The sequence below is a fragment of the Haliotis rufescens genome, unplaced genomic scaffold (genome assembly GCF_023055435.1).
Source record: "Haliotis rufescens isolate VD_foot unplaced genomic scaffold, xgHalRufe1.0.p SCAF_13, whole genome shotgun sequence".
NCBI lineage: Eukaryota > Metazoa > Mollusca > Gastropoda > Lepetellida > Haliotidae > Haliotis > Haliotis rufescens.
The window spans coordinates 7,039,633-7,066,626 of NW_025963813.1; the positions used below are offsets into that span (position 1 = coordinate 7,039,633).

The window sequence follows — 26,994 nt, forward strand, 5'->3', positions numbered from 1 at the left end:
GTCACTTTGTCAGCGGGCGCCATGATGAAGATGTACAGGTGTTGTAAGTCTCAAATCATCAAGTGAGCATAAAATTTAATAGACTTAACTTCTCATTTCAAACTGTCAATATGCATTGTCTTTTGCCCAAAACGATGTACCGATGTCCCCACAAGCAAGGCCCGGGTCACATGTCACATGAGAGGATGGCTTTCATTGGCTGAAAATTCCCATGAGGGGAATAAACAGGGATGGATGAGGGTTGCGGTATATCATAAGCTACATCGCGGCGGAGTACCATGGTGCTTGTAGGTCTGTGTGTCCTGGCGCTTCTGGCCCATGGGGTTACGCCCCAGGCTCTCAATCCCGAGGAATTCTGTAGAGACGCCCCTCCCGTGCACAGAGGGAAACATTTCGAGATTGCTGTTAACCAAACTGACTATTATTACAACCGCGGAGTGGAAGGTGAGTGAAGTAGACCACAGCCTGACACTCCCCGGGGAGATGAGAACACAATTACACTCCCCGGGGAGCTGAGAACACAATTATACTCCGACTGACAGACGACTGCTGAGAATGCAGTCTTAATGCACACTGATCCATAATGTATATATCCATGATGCAGCCAGGTGCACGTTTCCGTAATCTATATATCACTGCTACGGTCACGAACGCTATTCTGTTAATTTTTATCAATGTTACAGTATCGTTAGCTATCCCGTATTAGATGCAACATGTCGTTAGCTATACGTCATCTTTAGATCAATGTTACACTCAAGTGCATATTCCCTAATCTATAGATCACTGCAACAATGTCGTTAACTATACGTCATCTTTAGATCAATGTTACACTCAAGTGCATATTCCATAATCTATAGATCACTGCTACAATGTCGTTAACTATACATCATCTTTAGATTAACGTTACACTCAAGTGCATTATTCCCAAATCTATAAATCACTGCTACAATGTCGTTAACTATACCGTATTCTATAGATCAATGTTACAGGCACGTGCATTATTCCCTAATCTACACACGACAACTACATTGTCGTTAACTATACATCATCTGCAGATCAATGTTACAGGCAGGTGCATTATTCCCTTATCTACACACGACACCCACAATGTCGTTAACTATACCGTATTCTATAGATCAATGTTACAGGCAGGTGCATTATTCCCTTATCTACACACCACAACTACAATGTCGTTAACTATACATCATCTGTAGATCAATGTTACAGGCAGGTGCATTATTCCCTTATCTACACACCACAACTAAAATGTCGTTAACTGTATCGTATTCTATAGATCAATGTTACAGGCACGTGCATTATTCCGTTATCTATAGATCACTCCTCCAGTCACTATTTCACATTCTAGGCTCCCTTGGAACGCTATAAAGCCGTCGTGTATGAAAACTTGGGTCACAAAATGTTCGAAATACTCTTCTGCTTGTGGTAAGAACCCACTTCATTCGAAAGGAAGTCAAACTCGGTGTCTGTGTTGACTGCATGTCATCGTACGTCCGCAGATTATTCTGGTCGAGACCCGATTATCGACATGGCCATCATGACATAGCTTGACTATTGATAAGTGCGGTGTAAAACGACAAACTTCGTGTCCGACTCAATAGTCACACAGAACTCTAATTGTTCTGACGCTTTACCAAAACGACCACATATACAATATGTAAGCGTTCATATCCCAGAGCGTTTCACATCCATATAATATGTTGTAAAGACAGGGGCATTGGATGCTTATATACAATTAATAAAGGTATGTTATATACAATTAATAAAGGTATGTTTTATACAATTAATAAAGGTATGTTACATACAATTAATAAAGGTATGTTATATACAATTAATAAAGGTATGTTTTATACAATTAATAAAGGTATGTTATATACAATTAATAAAGGTATGTTACATACAATTAATAAAGGTATGTTATATACAATTAATAAAGGTATGTTACATACAATTAATAAAGGTATGTTATATACAATTAATAAAGGTATGTTATATACAATTAATAAAGGTATGTTATATACAATTAAAGGTATGTTATATACAATTAATAAAGGTATGTTATATACAATTAATAAAGGTATGTTATATACAATTATTAAAGGTATGTTATATACAATTAATAAAGGTATGTTATATACAATTAATAAAGGTATGTTATATACAATTATTAAAGATATGTTATATACAATTAATAAAGGTATGTTACATACAATTAATAAAGGAATGTTATATACAATTAATAAAGGTATGTTACATACAATTAATAAAGGAATGTTATATACAATTAATAAAGGTATGTCACATACAATTAATAAAGGTATGTTATATACAATTAATAAAGGTATGTTATATACAATTATTAAAGGTATGTTATATACAATTAATAAAGGTATGTTATATACAATTAATAAAGGTATGTTATATACAATTATTAAAGATATGTTATATACAATTAATAAAGGTATGTTACATACAATTAATAAAGGAATGTTATATACAATTAATAAAGGTATGTTACATACAATTAATAAAGGAATGTTATATACAATTAATAAAGGTATGTCACATACAATTAATAAAGGTATGTTATATACAATTAATAAAGGTATGTTATATACAATTAATAAAGGTATGTTATATACAATTAATAAAGGTATGTTATATACAATTAATAATGATCATGATACATGTAGCTCGGGATTTTTTTTTAAATAACGTGTCCTCGGGGCGTACAAAAAAATAATAATCGATGTCCTGAAAGAAATGTGTATTGAAAAACAATATAAAAAGTCAGATCCTAAGTTTTATGAACGTGTGATTGAAAACATCCTCTCTCTAACAAATATCCCAGCCCCTACCTCTCTCCCCATCTACCCCCCATCCCAAAACATTAATGGTGGGTCCCTAATTTGGTAATTATATTTTTACGTTATGAATAAAGGAAAGGGAATGTACGGCAAAAAAAGAGAGGAAAACTCTAGGGCGGTCTGCATATTTTGTTTAGTCTTTAAACACAAAACAGATCTTCGTGATCAGAAAGTAATTACTTAAGTTCTTCGAAATAGAAGTGAGAGAGAACTGTGCAAGGAATTTATGATTCAAGACAGAGACGATGTCTCTGGGAATTCAGTCACGAGTTGTCCTCGAGAAACCAATAATACCTCAATGTAACCGCTATATGTAACTGGATCTGTGCACAAACAAGTGTAATTTATTTAATATCCACCTGTCACTCAATGTCACCCAGACACAGATGTATTCGTGTTTGTTTCCTGTCTCGTGACTCTCCACGTGACATTGATGAATGCAGGGTGACGTACGCTACTCAGAAACGTGTCCGAGCTGACGAGGACGATTGCTTTCTTTTCTCTGGTATATACCATGTTTTAAACCGCTGTAATCATTACTTGTTTGATAGGCATGTGTAGACACAATTTTAAGGATAACAACTTCTTTAATACTATAAAAAGCGACTTTTCGGTATAGACCCTAATAATAATAATTATTATTATTATTATTATTATTATTATTATTATTATTATTAATAATAATAATAATGATGATGATGATGATGATAATAATAATTTTTAATAATCTAATAATATACGTGTTCCTCGCGTATCGATCTGTAATAATGTCTTTATCTTTACCATCAAGACAAGCTTAATGTGGTATTTTTGAAGGAAGTCAGGTTTTTATGTTTACAACGGCAGGGAGTAAATGAAGCAAGAGATTGTGTAGTACATGTCTAAATGCGGTTATCTGTCTCCTATTTTACACTGTCAGCGTTGCTTAACTTCGCCATGCTGGTTACTGTCTCCACTATGAGCAGGTCACATACCATACATGCCGTTAGTTGAAGACCCACATTCCAGGGACATGTTCCTTCACGTCATACAACATTTTATTGTGTAGAAGTGTTCCTTAAAGACAAAAAAAATTAATGACAATATCATAAACATTCAACTTTAATCTGATCAATTTATTAAATGAGTGAACTATTGTCTTCTTTGATCAATTTAGAAGAAATCTACATATGACACTCGGTAGAAATGTATAATATATTTAAGAGTCGGTTAAAAACTCTTCCACAGCTTGGGCGGTCGGGTAGCCTAGTGGTTAAAGCGTTCACTCGTCTCGCCGAAGACCCGGGTACGATTCCCGACATGGATACAATATGTGAAGCCCATTTCTGGTGTCCCCCGCCGTGATATTTCTGGAATATTGCTAAAAGCGGCGTAAAACCACTCTCTCTCACTCACTCACTCTTCCAAAGCAATATTATCAGCCCTTTATCAGCGAGTTTATGGTTTCGACCAAGGAGCGCCAGGCAAATAAAAATTGAAACAAAGGAGTACCGCTCATCAATTTCATTACCGTAGTTCGTTTTAAATCAATCCCTTCGAGGTTAACATGTTTAAAATATGTTAATGTACATAGTAATATCAATGTCCAGGTGAATTAGTTCCGACACATGGTCTCTCTCTCTCTCTCTCTCTCTCTCTCTCTCTCTCTCTCTCTCTCTCTCTCTCTCTCTCTCTCTCTCTCTCTCTCTCTCTCTCTCTCTCTCTCTCTCTCTCTCTCTCTCTCTCTCTCTGGTATCAGTTGCTATCATGTATCTTGCGGTGCCACCCTCCATGATTGTTGTTTGACTAAAGTTGGAAAATGGTTCCAGATGTCAAGACTAAACTCCCGCCCTTCAAGCCAAGATGTCTCTATCCACACATCTGCTACCTTGTCGTGCACCTGACTACCTTCTTCACCCTAGCGTCTTCCTAGCAGTAGATAGCCAGCCCTTCTGTCTGTGCACGTCTCCAGATACTTTGGTTGTAATGGTCTTGAATGCAGCTACGGCCATGTTAGATGGTTCAGCAGGATGAGTTTTGGCCAGTTCTTCAACCTTGTTGAATCTGACTTCATAGCTTGATAGGCTTTTTTGTCACTTACTTCATTGCAACGAAACCTTCACCCGCCATATTACATCTGCACTAAAGTCACTCGCGCATTTGCCATTTAGGTGATATTATTCATCCCATCACTTATACGTTTTAGGTCCACTTCTGGATATTTATGTTCGCGGACGGGGTCAAGTGGAGTTAGTGGATTTAGATTAAGAAGTGGCAAGTTGACAAGAATTGACCAAATTTGAAAAGTTTTACCTCTTTGTGGAAAGTAAAAATTAATTGTATTTTTGTGTTCTGCATTTTATGTATTTGTACCATTTCTGAATAAGATGTGTATCATAAAGACTATTTCTAAAAATGTATTTCTGTACGCCAGGGTATATATTGTTATAACACTGTAGGCGCTCACGGCTAATCCATCAATTTGGCGCTCGCAGAATCCTTAGCCTGTCGTGCAATATGACCAATAGCTGCACAGTTTCAGAATAAATTATTTTCAAACTTTGTCTCACTTTCACATTGTTTTTAACTTGACGTTGATTGGTTACCAGTAGTTCATTCCTTTTGTTTCATAGTCATTATTATTTGCGTATCATTCTACGTGACGTCATGTGACAACAATTTGAAAATGACGTCATTCCAAAAGTAGACTGACTGAGCTGATATCTCTTCTCGTGATATGAAAATCCATGAATTTCTACATTGTCTTCTTATGTGTAACACAAAGAAGACTCTACTTGCACTTATAGGACACGTGGCCCAGTCGTCTAAGGCGTCGCAATTTGGTGTGCCAGAAAGTTATGATCGTGGTTTCGAATCTCCGGGTTACATTTCAAGATTAGTCAGACAATACCCGTGTTCGTGGGTCTAGCCAATTTGGTAAACGTTTAATACATGCATAATATTACTTCGGGCTTTCGTCCCACAATCAAGCTTGCGCACAGTGATATAACTGCAATAGTATTCAAATCGGGGTAACAAGAAACTCAATCACGCTGGCGATTCGGGAATATTGTCTCTTGTCACGCTGAGTAACTGCCAAAGGTGTGAATTTTCAATATTAATACAGTTTATAAATATATATTATTCTTTCCCTTTGATTGTCAGTTAGTTTCCAAAAACGTGTTTTTAGTATTAAGATTTGAAGGTGTATATGAATACCTATTCAAACACGAGATCTACGTTTTATTTTGCATATCACAGCGTACAGATTTACCAAAATAATTCAGTTTGTACCCATTATCCGTAATTCCACTTAGTGTCTGAGTTATTTTCTAATTGGCTATGTTTTGAGAATGGAGGATGTGAATATTTGTATGACTGACGAGTGAAACTCGAGGGTGGAGTGAGATCTCCAAGCAGAACACGTCTAGTCTTTCCCCTTGATATGTTGAAGAATGACATGTAAACCCTTCTGGCCATGTTTTAAGGTTGTGCTGTCATGGGACGTGACCCGAGTTAAAACGTAGTGCATAAATTGGGGTACCCTACATACCAACTGGGTTAAAGGCCACATGGTTTCAGAACAAGGGATATGTTCCCCTTTAATAATTCGGACAAGGAATTGGATTATTAACGTGTTTACAATGTTCGTGTAGACATAAATATCTAGAATGCTTCTATGTTTGTAACAGTGGCAAATCCAGTTTCATCCCAAGGCTTTCGTTACATTCTTTACAACATGGGGTGTATATGACCATGACATGTGGACGGACCTACATTTATATTTGTTGTATGAATCAAGGTATGCTAATGGTCCTGGATCATAGTTATGCATAATATACGAAATGATGAAAAAAATTTACAAATCATAATCAAAATTAATCAGTGTTCATATTTATGAGGATTCTACCATGTCACTGAAGAATGCTAGATTCTGATTGTCAAAATAACACTGAATTTACCTCAGAATTAACAAGCCTTTTCACAGTGTGTATACGTTCGAACATTATCAAATGATTTTGTCATTGACTGGTACAAACCACAAGCACTTGGTAACAGCTTATCAAACATGATAAGGTCTATTTTAGAAAACAAACGACCGCCTCCGTGGTCTTGTGGTTGAGCGTCCGCCAGTAAATCGACAGGTTAATGTTGACATGGTAATAGATAGGGTTGTCTTCTGGCGTCATTTAATTTGTAAACATCACTTTCACCATGAACAACTATTATAGCAGCCATGTGGAGAGTAGTCAAGTTCAGGTCGAGGTTTGGGTCAGAGAGATTGTCATTCTGAATACGTGTTGACTGTTGGGGAGTTATTTTAAGACAGCTGATACATGAGGCAACTTCAAAATATCTAAAATCATGTTTCCTAATAATGTTTGTTAAGAGTAAAACATTTTTATCACCATTTCCTCATGCCACCATACAATGGGCGATGTCATGTTGATTTCCAATACATGGCTTAGTTGACTCCAAGCAGTGCCATATATGCAGGTTGCTGTGAAATTAACTCTATATCTATGGACGGTTATTTGGCCACTTCTTTCTGACAAAACTATGCTGTTCTTAGATAACTGGCCTATTCATCTATGTGTAAAGACTATCCATTTAAGCAATCTTGCCGTCATAGTAGAGTGGAATTAAACCTCCTTTGCAGATTAAATACTAGTATATCTGATTTATACAGTTAAAACCTCCTGTTTAAACCAGCGGTTCCAAACAGTAAGTTTATCTCTGTAGTAAGACGATCCACACTTCCGTCAGAGACATTCGGTTTCCCTCGGAAGTGTTCGGGTAGCCGAGGCAGAGATGCACGTGGCCGAGCGCTGCCGGAAAAGATGTCGTCTGCAACCGAAACTTTTTCGGTAAAGTCCCGAGTTCCGAGCTAAGCAGTCGCGCCGTATTTTGAAATTACACTTTGTGGATCGGGCCGTGCGTTCACAGAATCATTAGACGAAACCCTCAGAGCAGCTGATCACCATTTTGTTGTAAAATTACTACATCTCCTTGTCTCAACAGCCTTACGTCTGAACGTGATTATGCCAGATTGTTAATCATTTGAACACGTCTAATGATTTCATACCAATAGCCTTCATATCGATGCATATATGTTTCAATGCTTCAATGTGCTTCAAGTTTAACATTTCTTGTGGATCGAAAGAGGTCTTTAGACTTCATCGACCTTTGTGAATTGAATATCCGAACAACAAGATTCTCTGACTTTTGTGTTCTAGTATGTATCATTAATACATATTCTATTAAACTGCATTTGAAGTCGACATCTCGTATAAACAGAATACAAAACTCTGTCTAGCAAGGACAACTGGTCACATACTTGTAATTCGTTACTCACAGTAATTCTCAAATAAATATACAAATTACTTATTATTACATTATTAATTTCGATGAAATAAAAACAATATATGAAATCGATATTTCACTGTGTTAACACTTTTTGTCGGAACGGTTTTAACTGAGACATGTAAGATAAGTGATAAAACAAACAATAAATTGAACGGTTTCACTGAGACTTGTAAGATAAGTAAGAAAATACATAAGAAATAGAACGGTTGTTTTTTCTTGTCAAATAATATGTTTATCTCATCTTGAGTTGTCAATACACAACAGCATTCCCAGATTCTTCACAATTATGGGATGACGTTACAAACTATACCAGAATGAGAAATAATTAGTTTAGTTCACAGTTCAAATCCTTATTTCAGATAGCATTGATGATGCGCGTAATATGAAATCATCTAATTATTTTCAAATGAGTATTTCATCAACTGCAATTTTCTTTCGTTTGAATGCATGTTGGAGAAAGTACCACGAATAATTCAAGAACGCTAATATGTTCTGACACCACCATCACTGCCATCTGTCTGCATTGTACCTTATTCTTTCTTCGTTCGAACAGCCAATTATCTCGTGCTATAAGCCACATTGAAATAAGGATGACTGATTTCTACTCCCTTAGAAATGTTGTTCAGCCCCAATAGAAGACAGTACGAAAACGCCATACACATTAGTTATACTTGGAAAGAACTGTGCCAAAAGTACGTGACATTAAAACACGAGAACGCTCATGATTTCAACGATCCTTTCAGCAACGCTGTTCCGAACAAGGTCCATGGTGAATTCTCGTGCAGTGGTCAACAGTTGTTTTCAGTGAGTGACCTCTTTTTCTGAGCGACATTCATGCTTAATAAGTTCGAAAAGACCGTTAATGGAGGACTGACATTTGGAAATGATGGGCTTGTGTTGGGATCATCCCCATCTCCCTGTGTCGAGAGTGATGAACTCAAAAGACCCATGCTTGGTGATCGGTTTGCTTGAATTGCCTTTAAGGCTGTTTTGATCACTATGTCGGGTATACAACGGCGCGTAGGCATACTGTGTTAGGAAAGCCAAAAGTGGAGCATGTCGGTCTAAGGCATTACTACATGGTCATAATCGGACGGATATGGGATTCAAACATAGAGTCAGTAGTCACCTACTGAGTCATCCATTCCAACAGTCTTGATTCGTAGCGATGGAGTGACACACATTTGGTCTGTAAATGTTTAGTTTAAGTCTGTACATGAGAGTGTTGAGCAAATGTTTGCATGTTTAGTTTAGGTCTGTACATGAGAGTGTTGAGCAAATGTTTGCATGTTTAGTTTAGGTCTGTACATGAGAGTGTTGAACACAGGTTTGCATGTTTAGTTTAGGTATGTACATGAGAGTGTTGAACACAGGTTTGCATGTTTAGTTTAGGTCTGTACATGAGAGTGTTGAGCAAATGTTTGCATGTTTAGTTTAAGTCTGTACATGAGAGTGCTGAGCAAATGTTTGCATGTTTAGTTTAGGTCTGTACATGAGAGTGCTGAGCATATGTTTGCAAGTTTAGTTTAAGTCTGTACATGAGAGTGTGGAGCATATGTTTGCATGTTTAGTTTAGGTCTGTACATGAGAGTGTGGAGCATATGTTTGCATGTTTATTTAAAGTCTGTACATGAGAGTGTTGAACACATGTTTGCATGTTTAGTTTACGTCTGTACATGAGAGTGTTGAGCACATGTTTGCATGTTTAGTTTAGGTATGTACATGAGAGTGTGGAGCACATGTTTGCATGTTTAGTTTAGGTCTGTACATGAGAGTGTGGAGCACATGTTTGCATGTTTATTTAAAGTCTGTACATGAGAGTGTGGAGCATATGTTTGCATGTTTAGTTTAGGTATGTACTTGAGAGTGTTGAGCATAGGTTTGCATGTTTAGTTTAAGTCTGTACATGATAGTGTGGAGCACATGTTTGCATGTTTAGTTTAGGTCTGTACATGAGAGTGTGGAGCATATGTTTGCATGTTTATTTAAAGTCTGTACATGAGATTGTTGAACACAGGTTTGCATGTTTAGTTTAAGTCTGTACATGAGAGTGTTGAGCACATGTTTGCATGTTTAGTTTAGGTCTGTGCATGAGAGTGTGGAGCACATGTTTGCATGTTTAGTTTAGGTCTGTACATGAGAGTGTGGAGCACATGTTTGCATGTTTATTTAAAGTCTGTACATGAGAGTGTTGAACACAGGTTTGCATGTTTAGTTTAGGTCTGTACATGAGAGTGTTGAACACAGGTTTGCATGTTTAGTTTAGGTATGTACATGAGAGTGTGGAGCATATGTTTGCATGTTTAGTTTAGGTCTGTACATGAGAGTGTTGAACACAGGTTTGCATGTTTAGTTTAGGTCTGTACATGAGAGTGTTGAGCACATGTTTGCATGTTTAGTTTAGGTCTGTACATGAGAGTGTGGAGCACATGTTTGCATGTTTAGTTTAGGTCTGTACATGAGAGTGTGGAGCATATGTTTGCATGTTTATTTAAATTCTGTACATGAGAGTGTGGAGCATATGTTTACATGTTTAGTTTAGGTCTGTACATGAGAGTGTTGAGCACATGTTTGCATGTTTAGTTTAGGTCTGTACATGAGAGTGTGGAGCACATGTTTGCATGTTTAGTTTAGGTCTGTACATGAGAGTGTTGAGCACATGTTTGCATGTTTATTTAAAGTCTGTACATGAGAGTGTGAAGCATATGTTTGCATGTTTAGTTTAGGTCTGTACATGAGAGTGTGGAGCATAGGTTTGCATGTTTAGTTTAAGTCTGTACATGAGAGTGTGGAGCACATGTTTGCATGTTTAGTTTAGGTCTGTACATGAGAGTGTGGAGCATATGTTTGCATGTTTATTTAAAGTCTGTACATGAGAGTGTTGAGCACAGGTTTGCACGTTTAGTTTAGGTCTGTACATGAGAGTGTTGAGCATATGTTTGCATGTTTAGTTTAGGTCTGTACATGAGAGTGTTGAACACAGGTTTGCATGTTTAGTTTAGGTCTGTACATGAGAGTGTGGAGCATATGTTTGCATGTTTAGTTTAGGTCTGTACATGAGAGTGTTGAGCACATGTTTGCATGTTTAGTTTAGGTCTGTACATGAGAGTGTTGAGCACATGTTTGCATGTTTAGTTTAGGTCTGTACATGAGAGTGTGGAGCATATGTTTGCATGTTTAGTTTAAGTCTGTACATGAGAGTGTTGAGCATATGTTTGCATGTATAGTTGTATGTTTAGTATAGAGTTAAGGGAATCTGTGTATTTAAGTCTGTGGTTTGATCGCCTGACTACGTCAAAATGACAACAAAAGATAATACTTGTTGTTAACTTACATAACAGTCGGCATCATAGGTAAAACAATGGACTGGTCGGTTCGGAGTCAGTATAGTCCGGACGAGTACACGCAAGGCACACACATGTTCATGAACGTTTCCATGTAGATAAGTGAAATAATCTTGCACTCATTATCTCAAATAAACACTATTTCACCACACCTCACCATTCTACATTGAATGAAGCGGTGTCAGTCCAATGTTTGGAGTAGGCACTAAATGTGACACACACGATATGACGTCAAAGTCGGAAAAAAAACTTCATTTGCACTCAACCTGTCGATTTCTAAAGTGTTTCCTGCCCAGATTGTATTGCCACATACATGAATATATATGGAATAGTGTTGTAACGGCAGATCTTCGTTTCGTTACCTATATGCCTACCCATAATGTTTGAAAACTAAGCTCACGCGGTGATGTGGTTGTCCAATCAACGGTTTTATTCAGAGGTGACAATTGCTATTAAATACCTCTGATTGACCAATCAGAATCGAATATTTCCAAAATTCATCGATTAACCATTAAATGTGCAAACGTTAGTTATCTCTTTGACTTTGCTCCTGGGTCAGGTGTTAGCCCCGGTGTAGCCCCTGGGGCAGTGGGTTGTGTAAATAACACTTGAGCAGTGCGCGGCCTAACCTGTCAGTTTCGAGCTAATTGAGGCGCCTGAAACAACTGGGTTATCCGTGCTCCACAGACTATAAGATCTATATAGGACAAGAGTTTATTCGTCCTAGGCATCGCTGTCCGGGTCTCTCTGGCTTTTTTCCCCTATTTCTGCCAAAATAAATAAAATGTTAACCTTAACCTTCTGACATAAAAGTCAGTCACCACGTTTATGCTTCACATGTAAGACTTCTTCCGTCCATCTGAGGACGTTTATAGTCAGCTTATGACCTTTGCGAGTTATAAACTTACATAACATATCTTTTTGTCACATATGTAGCTATATATTGTTCACATGGTCATGTTGAACTATGTCTATATTAGTAATAACTCGGACATATTCGTAGGTTAAGGGAAAGGTCGAATGGTAGTGATACTTGCGGATGTATTCTGTGACTTGTGTTTACAGTTGTACACAGTCATATTATTATGAGTTATTTCATTGGAAGTCCATTGTCAAGCAATCAACCAATCAATAATTCAATAATTCCATTATTCCATCATTCAATCAATCATTGATTCATTCATTTAAGAATTGAACGTCAGTTTGGATGGGTTCATTGATTTGAACTTGATTGATTTGAACTTCCTTTTTTCTGAAATGTCATAGGTTCATAGTATTTCAGTGGTGTTGGTTAATTATTAATAACATGGTTTTCTGTGTAACATTGTGTGGTGGGCAAACGTTAATAATTTGAGTAATATGCCAAGTTAATATGTTAACATTAATGTTATGATTTTACACATATTGGGGTTTACAAAGAAGCATTGCTATATACATTTATGAACTTGTACATTTTCCATTATATTATCCTTTCTTTCTCTTCATCCGGACATGTTGTCCTTTTTTGATTAAACGTTTATGGAAACTTCATTAAACCGAGCTTATGCAACACATAATTTATGCAGACGTATTTGTCAATCGTTTGAAAAAATAAAGTGACAAAACCCTTTCCATGATCCTGAGAAATATGTGCTCAAAGTCCATCGTATTATTCCGACTATATCATAACAATGTGTTTATGAATCACAATCAAATGAAGATGATACGAAAATGGTGTTTGCGAAAAGGTGGCCGAATCCTGCCCGACCGGTGACACCCGTCATAAACACATGCAAAGGCAAGTCAACCGTTCCCCTAAACAAACACGGACACATATTGTACAACTAAAAACAATTAAAACAGGTCTTTTCTTTTCATTTTGACGCTTCCATTGCGAAACTCCATTATTAAACCAAAAGCATCGTGACACCCTAAATGAAGGAACATCACCATTTTGTTCTTAAATACATGTGACTGTTTCAAATATTAATCATTGTTATACATGGACCAGTCCAAGTCTAATGTTGCGCCCCTTGGGAATATAGGGTCAGAAAAGGTCCTCAGTGCCTCGCGTGTGTCGTAAGACCAACCCTTCATCGCGGCTTCCAAATGGGGCGACCTGGCTCTTGTCGATTGTGTGTCATCGTACCCTGATTGTGTGGATCGTTTTCAGTCACTGGTTTTCCGGGTCACAGTCACTAGTTTTAAATTCTTTCGCTCACTCATGTCTTTATTTATTCGTACATGTGCAGGCCAACGGGCCATGGTACATTTAATGGTAGGGAATGATAATGCACCTTAAAGCTATTAGTATTCGCCGAATGCCAATCCTCTCATAAATCCATTCTAAACGTGATACAAATTCATCAATAAACAAGTTTGGCAAATCGATAATCTGTTTTTCCCAAACATTGTCAAATCCAATATCATACAAGAGGCGCTACATTTTAAACACCAATTTAGATTTGCCATCAGAAGATTCAAGATACAACATATTTTCACTTTAGTTCGGGTAAGTCGGGAATCAACCATGTTTAAAATCTTACACCAGTATGAAATGCAACGTTGGAGGGTGTGATAGACAAGGGATACTCACTCGTGGTACCGTGATACTACTATTGGATGTCGTTTTTTGTGGGTGTAAACATTATATGTCAGTAATCGAATCTGGATAAATCAAAACATATACGTTTATGAGACAGTGATTCAAGCCGTTTGAGTAGGGTGAGACACAACAGCCCAGGTCAAGACAATGTCATGGATCTGAACTTTCCCAGTGTCTACGCATCTTAGTACAGTTCAGTTGTCGTTATTACCAGCCGATGTCAAACTTGCAGAAAGACATTAGATACAGGGAACGTAACTGTAAGTACAAACGCGATGCAAATAACCTCCCACATGGTCAAAGATCAAGATCTCCTCTGTGATTAAATATTCGCTCATCATTTCAACTTTGATTACTTTTTCACAATTATTATATATTTCGAAAACAACTAAAGTGAGGCCCTTTTAAGGACCAAGACAAAATGTGTAGGGGTATTTTTAAGCCTTTTCTATGGAAACTCATTAGGGCCACAAAATATTCTAGTCTTGAAAATTTAAGATGCTGACAAGAAAATTCAAGTTTTTATCTGGCAACAGGGTCAGCTCAAAGCAGAAAGTCAAGCCTTTGCTGAATTGATTTTATGTTGCATTTTCAACATAGTATCTTAGAACTTAATAACTTGAATTTTCGAGATAGCTTCAGATAGATTTCAAGATAATGTCCAACTTAATGACCTGAATTCTCAACAAAGTACCTTAAATTTTCAAAATAATAAAAACAGCATGGCCCTTATGGGCTTCCGTACTTTTCACAGAAGCTGTCTTGTTTCTTCTGTCAGGGCTTATAGAATCATGAATACAAGATGTACAGCGCGTTTTATGGCACTTTTTAATGCTGTCACGAGAGAAATTTTTAACAAAAACCCACATGCTTAACACGGACATGAATGATTCCTCATGAAAATGCATATAAAACCTGGCCAGTGACATTTCTGTCTACAAAATTCAAAATTCTCGATGTCATGTGTCACAGATGACGGCATTTCAAAGCGGAATGAAAATGTTGCCTGTTATTTTAATTCTCCGTGTTCGCTGCCTAGCTGTACGCAGACGTTCAGTGTCGTCACAGCAGGCGTCTCTGGTAGACGTTGAAGCGTGAGTCATGTTTCTGACATCTACAACATAAAAATACACTACCATGATAGATTAACTGAAGTAATATGAAAGAATCGGATGTTTTTTAAAGTCTTTTGATAAGTATATATATACTTTCGCGGACCCCCTATTTGAAGCCTACTAATCACATTAACTTATATTATATACAACTAAATCATATTTGTGACACATGTTCAACAAGAAAAACAATAATTTGGCTAATGTTTGGCATACAAACGCAAATTGTTTCTTGAATCAATTATTTGCATTCGGCTACAGCATTGTTTCTGTCCTAAGTGCAGTCCCCAATCCCTAAACCCTAAAGATATAGCTTTACCGCGTCTTACCAAAATACGTAAAAAGATTATACTTGTTCCTACCCTGCCTGTCGCTCGGTATTGAGGGGATAAAACAAGGACTGGTCGGCTCGGAGTGAGTATCATGTGACTGCGGCGTGGGATGTCAGTGGGCTAGCACAATAAAACCGAGTCTTTTGCTAGCAGACAAGCAGACAAGCAGACAAGTATATGGTTGCACTAATCTTCAGCGCAACGTTTAACTCCATTTCACCTCATTACGTATACATCAGCAAACAATGAGAAGGTATGCATGGGTGATTGAGTTGGCTTTAACGCCGCTTTTAACAGTATTACAGTTATATAACAGCGTGTCAGCTGAATGTGGGAGAAAAGCCTGAAGTGATGCAGGTCTCAGACGTTTACCACTTCGGTGAAACCCACGAGCACGGGTATGGTGCTGACAAACATAGAAACATAATCGGGGTGAACCGGGATTCGAACCCACAATCATAGGTTTCTTGCGACGCCTTAGACGACTTGGCCACCCGTGCCCCCCGGTATACATGAAACACATTAACGAATGACGATATACGAAGGTAACCTAAGGATAGGACACAACCAAGCAAGCAAACACATCGTCAACCATCCACACAAGGGAGCCGTTCCCAACCATGACGTCACGTGCCATCAATCAACATGACATCGGTTGAAATGTGCACTCACGTTTTCCCTATTCCTTACGTTTAGAACTAACCGTTGGACAAACATACACAATAGACGTCTACTGTTGATGAAATAACGCGTCAGGGAAAAGCGTTTATGTCTCATTTCAGGTCTAATGTCATTCAGTTTGTTGGTGGAATATTCCTCTACATAAGTTGTACAGAAGGATGAAGTTGAACATGAACGTGTTCCCCCTTATGTATAAGAGGAGCAACACGTTTAGATTTTGTTATGGCAGACTTCACATGTGTTCCTAGAATTATTTTGTTTGTTTGTATGTTGCTTAAGGCTGCATTCTGCAATATTACGGCTTTATGACAGCGGTCTGAAAAAGTGTCGAGTCTGAACCAGACGATCAAGTGTTTTACATCATGAGCATCGATCCCCGCAATTGGGATTCGATGGCATGCATGAACCAAATCAGCGAGTCTGACCACCCGATCCCGTTAGTCACCTCTTACGACAAGCATAGTCGCCTTTTATGTCAAGCATGGGTTGTTGAAGACCTATTCTACCCCGGATCTTCACATGAATTATTACGTCACCTTTAACAGATGCATGTTTTGGACACAACTGTCTCAAAAGAGGTTCCAGGTTTTCCGGAAACATTGTGAAGGAGCGCAAGCTGGTGGTATTACAGGTGAAGTCACACATTCCACAGGTCATGACCTCAAACCTGCGAAATAACCCGTAGGAATTCCGGGTAAGAACACAGGTCCTCGGCAACCTGTACTTGTCGTGAGAGGCGACTAAATGGAGCAGGTGCTCAGGCTCGCTGACTTGGTTGATTGCATGTTATCGTATCCCAATTGCGTGGATCGATGTTCGTGATGTCAATCACTGAAATGACTTGTCAGGACTCGATAACTTAGAGATCGCCGTCATGTTGCTGGAATATTGCTGAGTGCGACATTAAAGAACAAACAAGCACGGAACCTGCGAAATTGTTGTATTTGGTTCTGTTCCCCGTTTACTCGCGCGCCTTCGTAACGTTCTAGAAACTATGGGGTATAAACCATCCCCCGCTATTCGGTAATGACCTCTGACAGAGCTAGTGAAGGCCTGTGCAAAATCAACTTCGGGATCAAACAGAATTGTACCGTGAATCGTAGCTTTGTATTGGCGACCTGTAGATGTCGGATAGTAAAAGCGAAACAGGACGAATAAAAGCAACAAATCCTTTTCCACAATTAAAAGAAATATCTGCTAAAAGCACAGTCGATTGTACGATTCCGACAACAAACTACATCTAACGGTCACAAAAACATTTTTCTTAAAGTTCGGAAAGCTGGACCTTTGTGTGTCTGGGGGGGGGGGGGGGGGGGGGGGGGAGAGTCTCTGAACTTGTTCTCCTAAGTATTATACAATGTTTACCGTGTAAAGAGCTTTAGTGTACGAGGTCATTTAGCCTGAACCATCTCTCCCTCTGCACACGAGTCGTAAAGTGGGGCAATGTTTCATGGCTATATTAAGAAACAAATGGAATGACAAAAGTCCTAGATGTTCCCTTAACGAGTGCAATGCTAACAGCAAAACATTCTTACGGTTAGAGCGTATAATGTAGCCATATTGTGGTTTCAGTGTCTTTTGTGAGTTTGTTCTTTGGCGAACAAAGTCCTGAAACAAAATATATTCCAACACATCTATTGTATAACAAACACTATACAAAAAGGTACAGTGTGATCCCACTAATTCGGAAAAGTATCTACAATAGGGAAAATCGTCCGCGTATATTCGGGGTCTGGATTGACAGGGTCTGCCCTCAGAACATTGAAATATCGGCCAGTATGCATCCACATCATTTAAATAGCACCAACAATTCAATCAGAGGAAAACCCTGCTTTTATGGCCGTGGTTTAACCGTAGGGGCTTGAACTTATATCATGAAGCGTTATCTAAAACGTTTTTATGAAACTGTTGAGATTTATGAATGAATAAAAGCTTTATTCAGTAAATAGGCCACCGGTCCTTTTTGCAATGACAGCACAAACGGTTTCCAAACGGCGTTGCGCCACACGTACATCACAACAGTATTATCATGGATTTTCAGCTATCAGTAGCAAGGAATCTCTTTCTTTTCTTTACAGCTAAGAAAATATATTTCGCCAAGGCATTAACAGTTGTAACACGAAAATAACTAAACAGTTGTATACTGGCAGAACTATATAGGTCAGGTGTGTTGCCTAGGATCATCGTAACAAGACAAACATGCTACTCGTATGCCACAACATGATTATACAAAGGGGACATAATCTTTCACATCTTGGAATACGTAACTTTCTACCTTGTGATATCATGAACATCGAAACTGTGTCAAACTGGACTATTGACGAGTGATAAAAAACTTTCAAACCCTGTTTGATCTTAATTCATCTAAAAACCCAAACTAGAATATCTACAAAGGGACTCTTGGTACAACAGATTGTCCATATCTATACATCTTAATTTAAATTCTGATAAAACATCACATAAGACACACTTACTATTCCAAATGTCACAAAAACCATAGCTGAACAATATCATTTTAAACTGTATATGCCCAGCAATCCAAGCCTTTCTCAGCAAGACGATAATGATATAAATAAACACGACCTGGGATATTTATGGGCCAAGATGTTGACCGTGTGAACCACGTGTCTCTTCATTTGGCAGCTTTGATGAGTATCGGTATACGCGATCCAATGGGATGCGCTGTTTTTGTGATCGCCATGGCATTTGTGATTTTGAATAAAACATAATATCGTATAATTTCATTTGCTTAATATAATTAGTCATTGGGTAGTACACCAGGAACTGTACACCTTATAACATCGGAGTATGTGAGATGTTTAAGTCCACAGTGTCACCAAAGGACGGGGCAGAACGTGTTCCGAATCAATTATTAAATTCCAGATTACACTATTTTTTCCTCTGCGTATAATTTCAGAGGTATGTGTATTGACAAAACTAGCCAATTAATGACAGGTTGCATAGACGTTTCTTTTGAGCTAAACCTTAGAATTAAACTATGTTTTATTTTGAAAACTTCCTGTTACGCGTGATATCTTGTTTTGGAATGTAAACATATGTAGTACATTGTGAAATGTTTATTTAATTTTAGTTCATAGGACATGTAATAGCAACCGGTATTTCCACCCGTGTTTGAGAATTGCCATCCCCTGATATTCTATATACAAAAAAATAGAGTATCCAAAAATATATGTTTTTGGTTTTGGTTTGGTTTGTTGTTTAACGCCGCACTCAGCAATATTCCAGCTATATGACGGCGGTCTGTAAATAATCGAGTCTGGACCAGACAATCCAGTGATTAATACCATGAGCATCGATCCACGCAATTGGGATCGATGACATGCATCAACCAAGTCAGCGAGCCTGACCGCCCGATCCCGTTAGTCGCCTTTTACGACAAGCATAGTCACCTTTTACGGCAAGCATGGGTTGCTGAAGACCTGTTCTAACCCAGAATCTTCACGGGTCAAAAATATATGATGACCATTGAGATAAACTGTCGAGGAATGCTTCCTTTTTTGTCTTCTTTCCGCGATTGGATTCATTTTTTGGTAGTTGAGGGGGCACTGTTCATCAAGAATTTGTTGTCCAATATGTTTTTACCTTGGACTAATTGGGCCGCCTCCGTGGTCTTGTGGTAGAGCGTCCGCCCGGAGAGCGGAAGGTCCGGGGTTCGATCCCCGGCCGCGTCATACCAAAAGACGTTAAAAGATGGTACTTGTTGTTACCCTGTCTGGCGCTCGACATTAAGGGGCTAAAACAAGGACTGGTCGGCTCGGAGTCAGTATACTGTGTCTGAGTGGGGTATTCATGTTAAACTGCGGCATGGTATCTCAGTGAGCTAGCACTATAAATCGGCATCAGTCCGGACTAGTACAAGCAGCCACACAAACACACACACGTACATGCACGTCGCTATATAAGTGCAATAATCTTGGACGCGACGTAAAACCCAATTTCACCTCACCTCACCTTGGACTAATTAAATACAACTCTTTAACGTGGAATTCTAAACAACAAATAGGTATGCAATTAAAAAAAGAAGGTTAAAATGTGGTGAAAGTTAGCGATAGCTTTGTAACCGTTCATGTTAAGAAATTACGTTTGACGATTATGTAAATAGGTCTAAAATGGACACTCACACATTGTGTTATGAATAGGCAAAGAAATCATGAAAGCATATTGAGAAATGGTTTCAGCAACTGATATCAAACAGCCTTTCGATTGCAAGCTAAGCGCTAAGGTTGACACGGGCTTGACCTGAAAAAGTGTTCGTCTATTTGTTTCAGTCACGGTTCGGCCACGCAACGGAGGGATGTTCTCTCAAATCTCCGACATGTTTCTTCACGTGCCAGGAACAGACAATCATCCGGGCAACTACGGCACGAACTCGGTTGGCAGGTGGTTCGCCATGCCTCCTGCTGCGCCTGCGTACTGCAACTGGTGGGTGGCTTCCGGTGTGAAGAGCACGAATGGCCGAGATCTCAAGGACAATATCACCGTGACTTGGATAGCACCTCAACCTTCGAGCTACACCTATCACAATCAATACTACGCCAACCCTTTGGATATAGAGAGACAAAGGCCTTATATATACTTTGTGTAGGTATTTTCTATTGATTGGAGTCGCAAATTTTATTTACGCCACATGTGTTCGTACTGGACAAAGTTGAGATCAGGAAGCCTCATGGTCAGTGCGATCGTTCGTCACACCAGATGAACCCTGATGATTTGTAGGTTCTTAATCCAAACAGATGTCAGTTTTCTAAAATTATATGGCTTCATTTCTTTACAACCTTAATTCGGCAATATTGATTATAACAACAGAAAAAACACTCAGAGCTCAATTATTCAATCCATGGTACACCCCTTTGGTTGCAGATGCCATCGCGATGGCGCTCAGAAACGATACCGTTTATAGAATGTCCACAATATAATAGCGCGGCATTTTGCATTCGGAATTACCCGAATACATATGCATTTATCGCATCTTATTCACGATCGCATTAATTTCAAGATTAACAGTTTTCATTTCGAGATACAAGAATCAGGTATGCTTGTGTGAATAGCTTTGCTCACCCGTGGCTAGGCTGTAAAGGGATCGACGCCTATTAGTTGATTAGAAAATTCGCCTGAAGCGACTCGCTATGGAGGTGTCCTCAGATCCTCGCGCAGAAAGATATCGTATCGGAATAAAAGATCTGATTTTTATCACATTGAGAATTCCCATGCGGGATATTGTTGCAATATTGCCACAAGTACAAATTTCCTCGAATCACGCAAAATGTGTTTCCAACGGAGATCTGGGGGTACACATTTAGAAGAGACTCATCTATAAGGATATACGCCAGGCCGTTATATCCAGTGCCTGCTCATGACAACACAATAATACTTCTTTTTTTTAAATATTTTTATTTCAATACATATATGTAACATTGGTACATTAGGTATATACATGTAGCAATTCATAGAATCTTAAAACATGATCAGATATGGGTAAGTACATCTATTGATTGACTGAGAAATTATAATAAGTAGGCTGATAATTCCTTCCATTTTCTGTCGAATCTCTAAATACTACTATTTTTCATTGCGATGAATTTTTCTCTTCTCTTTCAATATTTTTATGAAAAAAGGAAAGCATAATCGAGTTTTCTTAATGCTTGACTGGTGAATTTATTTTTTTGCAAGAAGAATTATTGGGTTGAAAAGGTAGTTGTTTTTGTTGTAGCAAAATAACTTATCAAGAATGGTAATATGAATATCATATGCAAGTTTCGAGTTTTGGTACATTTCAATTTCTAACCAAGATTCCTTTATAAAAACACATTCTACATACACATGGTATAAGTTTTCAGATTCAGAGAAAAAAAAATAAGCTTATATCATCATCTATTAATTCATTTTCCATAATAAAATTTTTGGTATATAGAGCTCTATTTATGAATCTGTACTGGAAATATATTAGTTTAACATCATTGGTACACAATCTACAATTAGAGAAAACGTTATTCCATAAAATGCTTTGATTAAGTTCATTTTCCCATTTATCACAATTCAGAGGAAACTTTGTACAACGAGAATTCGCTGTCTCGGACTGTCATAACTCTATATATTGCTTAAGACGATAAGACTTCTTGGTCCGGGAGAGACTTTCTTCTTATATCAGTCTTAGTTTCCGCTAGATTTCAAGCGGGTTGAATCAATACAGTCTAGCAGCCTACACTTATCCAATTCTCAGCTCTATCAGACTACACCCATCCCATTCTCAGCTCTAGCAGCCGACAATCATCCCGTTCTCAGTTTCAACAGACGACACTCATCCTATTCTCATTTCAAGCAGCCGACACTCATCCCATTCTCAGCTCTAGCAGCCTACACTCAACCTATTCTCATCTCTAGCAGCCTACACCCATCCTATTCTGAGCTCTAGCAGCCTACACTCATCCTATTCTCAGCTCTAGCAGCCTACACTCATCCTATTCTCAGCTCTAGCAGCCTACACTCATCCTATTCTGAGCTCTAGCAGCCTACACTCATCCTATTCTCAGCTCTAGCAGCCTACACCCATCCTATTCTCAGCTCTAGCAGCCTACACCCATCCTATTCTCATCTCTAGCAGCCTACACTCATCCTATTCTCATCTCTAGCAGCCTACACCCATCCTATTCTCAGCTCTTGCAGCCTACACTCATCCTATTGTTATCTCTAGCAGCCTACACTCAACCTATTCTCATCTCTAGCAGCCTACACTCATCCTATTCTCAGCTCTTGCAGCCTACACTCATCCTATTCTCAGCTCTAGCAGCCTACACTCATCCTATTCTCAGCTCTAGCAGCCTACACTCATCCTATTCTCATCTCTAGCAGCCTACACCCATCCTATTCTCATCTCTAGCAGCCAACACCCATCCTATTCTCATCTCTAGCAGCCTACACTCATCCTATTCTCATCTCTAGCAGCCTACACCCATCCTATTCTCAGCTCTTGCAGCCTACACTCATCCTATTGTTATCTCTAGCAGCCTACACTCAACCTATTCTCATCTCTAGCAGCCTACACTCATCCTATTCTCAGCTCTTGCAGCCTACACTCATCCTATTCTCAGCTCTAGCAGCCTACACTCAACCTATTCTCATCTCTAGCAGCCTACACCCATCCTATTCTCAGCTCTAGCAGCCTACACTCATCCTATTCTCAGCTCTAGCAGCCTACACTCATCCTATTCTCAGCTCGAGCAGCCTATACTCATCCTATTCTCATCTCTAGCAGCCTACACCCATCCCATTCTCAGCTCGAGCAGCCTATACTCATCCTATTGTTATCTCGAGCAGCCTATACTCATCCTATTGTTATCTCTAGCAGCCTACACTCATCCTATTCTCAGCTCTAGCAGCCTACACTCATCCTATTCTCAGCTCTAGCAGCCTACACTCATCCTATTCTCAGCTCTAGCAGCCTACACTCATCCTATTCTCAGCTCTAGCAGCCTACACTCAACCTATTCTCATCTCTAGCAGCCTACACCCATCCTATTCTCAGCTCTAGCAGCCTACACTCATCCCATTCTCAGCTCTAGCAGCCTACACCCATCCTATTCTCAGCTCTAGCAGCCTATACTCATCCTATTGATATCTCTAGCAGCCTACACCCATCCTATTCTCAGCTCTAGCAGCCGACAATCATCCCAATCTCAGCTCTAGCAGCCTATACTCATCCCATTCGCTGCTCTAACAGCCTATACTCATCTCATTCCAGCACTAGCCTTGTAGAATAATTAATGTTTATCTTCATACTTAAGCGGAGGGATAAGTTCAAGCGGGTTGAAGCAATACAGTCTAGCAGCCTATACTCATCCCATTCTCAGCTCTAACAGCCTACACTCATCCCATTCTCAGCTCTAACAGCCTACACTCATCCCATTCTCAGCTCTAGCAGCCGACACTCATCCCATTCTCAGCTCTAACAGCCTACACTCATCCCATTCTCAGCTCTAACAGCCTACACTCATCCCATTCTCAGCTCTAGCAGCCGACACTCATCCAATTCGCTGCTCTAACAGCCTACACTCATCCCATTCTCAGCTCTAGCAGCCGACACTCATCCCATTCTCAGCTCTAACAGCCTATACTCATCCCATTCTCAGCTCTAGCAGCCGACACTCATCCAATTCGCTGCTCTAGCAGCCTATACTCATCCCATTCTCAGCTCTAGCAGCCTATACTCATCCAATTCTCAGCTCTAGCAGCCTACACTCATCCAATTCTCAGCTCTAGCAGCCGACACTCATCCAATTCTCAGCTCTAACAGCCTATACTCATCCCATTCTCAGCTCTAACATCCTACACTCATCCCATTCTCAGCTCTAGCAGCCGACACTCATCCAATTCTCAGCTCTAGCAGCCTATACTAATCCCATTCTCAGCTCTAACATCCTACACTCATCCCATTCTCAGCTCTAGCAGCCGACACTCATCCCATTCTCAGCTCTAACATCCTACACTCATCCCATTCTCAGCTCTAACAGCCTATACTCATCCAATGCGCTGCTCTAACATCCTACACTCATCCCATTCTCAGCTCTAGCAGCCGACACTCATCCCATTCGCTGCTCTAACAGCCTATACTCATCCCATTCTCAGCACTAGCCTTGTAGAATAATTAATATTTATCTTCATACTTTCGGAGACTGTTCGTCCAAAGGTGTATGTGTTCTCTCCTCTAGGGTCTACGTAACGCCCGACCCCCCTGTCGACACCTTCGCCCCCGGTGCCGCCAGTCAGAGACGGTGGTTCTACGCGGCTTCTGTCCGGGTGGACAACATGGAGATAAAACAGCAACAAAGAAGTAAGTGATACTTGGAAACCTTTAGGCAGGTTCAAATACGGCATGACGTCATATCAGTGGATCTTTACAAAGTGAATATGACGTCATGTATACTTTTGTAAGAATCAAGATATATTATTTGGCTTTTCTTGTCATAAAACATATACAAGAATATCTCATCGAATGACCTGACAAAATTGATACGTGCATGAGTGGCGCAGAATGGAGAGCAGAAATACAAATTTATTCATGTCCACCCGTGTTAATTAATTGATAAGTTAAGGGAATAAATTATTCTTTGAACGGAAAATAAATTATAAGCATACTAATGAACAATATTTTCAACTAATGTTTATCGTCACTGGTTCTAGTGTTCTGTGTTTCTGTTTCACAGCGCGTGCCGCCTATATGCAAAGCCTTCAACAATGGAGCAGTTTCATGGAATCCTTTAACTAGGTCAGGCATCGCCATCCTGGCTAAAATGGTTCAGTGGCACAACAGAGTTTAACGATTGTTTATGATTGCACATGGCCTGAATTCACAAGACTTTTCAGATTACTGTTTCCCACAATTCTCCGAACTGCTTCCGGTAAACACGTCATCATTTTACCAAACGTTGTGAACTTAACCTACAGAATGGGACCAGGATTTCGTTACCAGGGATGTATCATTGGACCAGACTCGTCTATCAAGGCACAGCGGTGTATAAACATTATAGTTGAAGTGTTGGATTCAGCACGGACCATCTTCTTCTACCAAGCGCAAAACTGGAACCTGCCATGAAAAAGATTATTATTATTTCCTGAAAGTAATTACACACAAAAAGACGTTTTGTCCATTCGTCGAAGGTTGATTATTTTTTCTCACTTAATCATAAAATTTTCATATATGCTACAATATATAAATCTTACAAACTGTGAAATATATAAAACGTATGTATATTTTCGAAAAAACGAACCGGTTATGTAGACCCTATCCGAAGTTGTCCTCCCCCTTTTTCATGCTCATATTATTTCCCATCTTTCCATCTTCCTCACGTTTAAGTCCGCTCTCAGCAGTATGTTGGTCGAGTCACGGCTTGACAGCTTAATGTGAGAGGAAAGTCCAAAATACTACATGTATTTGACATTTTCCACTTTGGTGAAACCCACGAGCACGGGTACTAGGATTGAGTGATTTAGCGGGTTGGGTTTAACGCCGCACTAAACGTTATTTCAGTTAAATCACGGCGTGTCGGCTTAATGTGGGAAGAAAACTGTAAATACTGCAGGTCTTAGACGTCTACCACTTTGGTGAAACCCACGGGCATTGATGTGGTGTTGACAACCGAAGAACCATTATCAGAACGAATCTGGGAATCGAACCCACCATCATTCCATTTGGTCGATGAAAACTCGCAAAGTATCTGATAAAACAAAAGCAAACAAATTATTCCGTCATTTTACAACCCAACAATACCCCCGGGTACCCATACAACAGCTGGGGAGGCAAGGAACGGTGGAGAGACATGTCCTAAAGTACAGAACGTTTATATGCTTGCCATGGTGACGGTGAATGTTATTGGCAAGGTTGTGGTTGATGTTGTTGCCAAAGTGAAAGTTTGTATTATTAAACGCATTTCCAAAACACTTCTCGGAGTCTTCTTTGCAGTGGCAGCTTGTAACTAAGGTAACACGACTCGACTATAAACCATCCTCGATCACACATCGCCATTCCTGAACCTATTCGTTATCACTGCTTCCATTTTAGCCCGATTCGAAAGTCGCAACGCTAAAACAAACATCCGACCAAATTTCCTCGACGAGCCGGAAGAATCCTGTGCTGAATTAAAATATGAGAGATGGGTTGGTGACGTCACTTGTGAAACGCAGCTGTGGTTACAC

The 26,994-nt window shown here is 39.2% G+C and overlaps 1 protein-coding gene across 1 annotated transcript; it reads left to right on the forward strand.

Moving 5' to 3' along the window:
• Window positions 1-221: 221 nt before the first annotated feature.
• Window positions 222-26,994, forward strand: LOC124119743. The gene is made up of 4 exons (XM_046482377.2): window positions 222-444; window positions 20,574-20,886; window positions 25,011-25,132; window positions 25,506-26,994. Exons 1-4 carry the CDS (start codon window positions 279-281, stop codon window positions 25,565-25,567), a joined length of 663 nt encoding a protein of 220 aa, XP_046338333.2. The 5' UTR covers window positions 222-278; the 3' UTR covers window positions 25,568-26,994.

Coding starts and splice junctions, on each gene's coding strand:
- LOC124119743 (XM_046482377.2), top strand. CDS start 279: ATGGTGCTTGTAGGTCTGTGTGTCCTGGCGCTTCTGGCCCATGGGGTT. Junction 445..20,573: donor TTACAACCGCGGAGTGGAAG/GTGAGTGAAGTA, acceptor TATTTGTTTCAG/TCACGGTTCGGCCACGCAAC. Junction 20,887..25,010: donor AGGCCTTATATATACTTTGT/GTAGGTATTTTC, acceptor TCTCTCCTCTAG/GGTCTACGTAACGCCCGACC.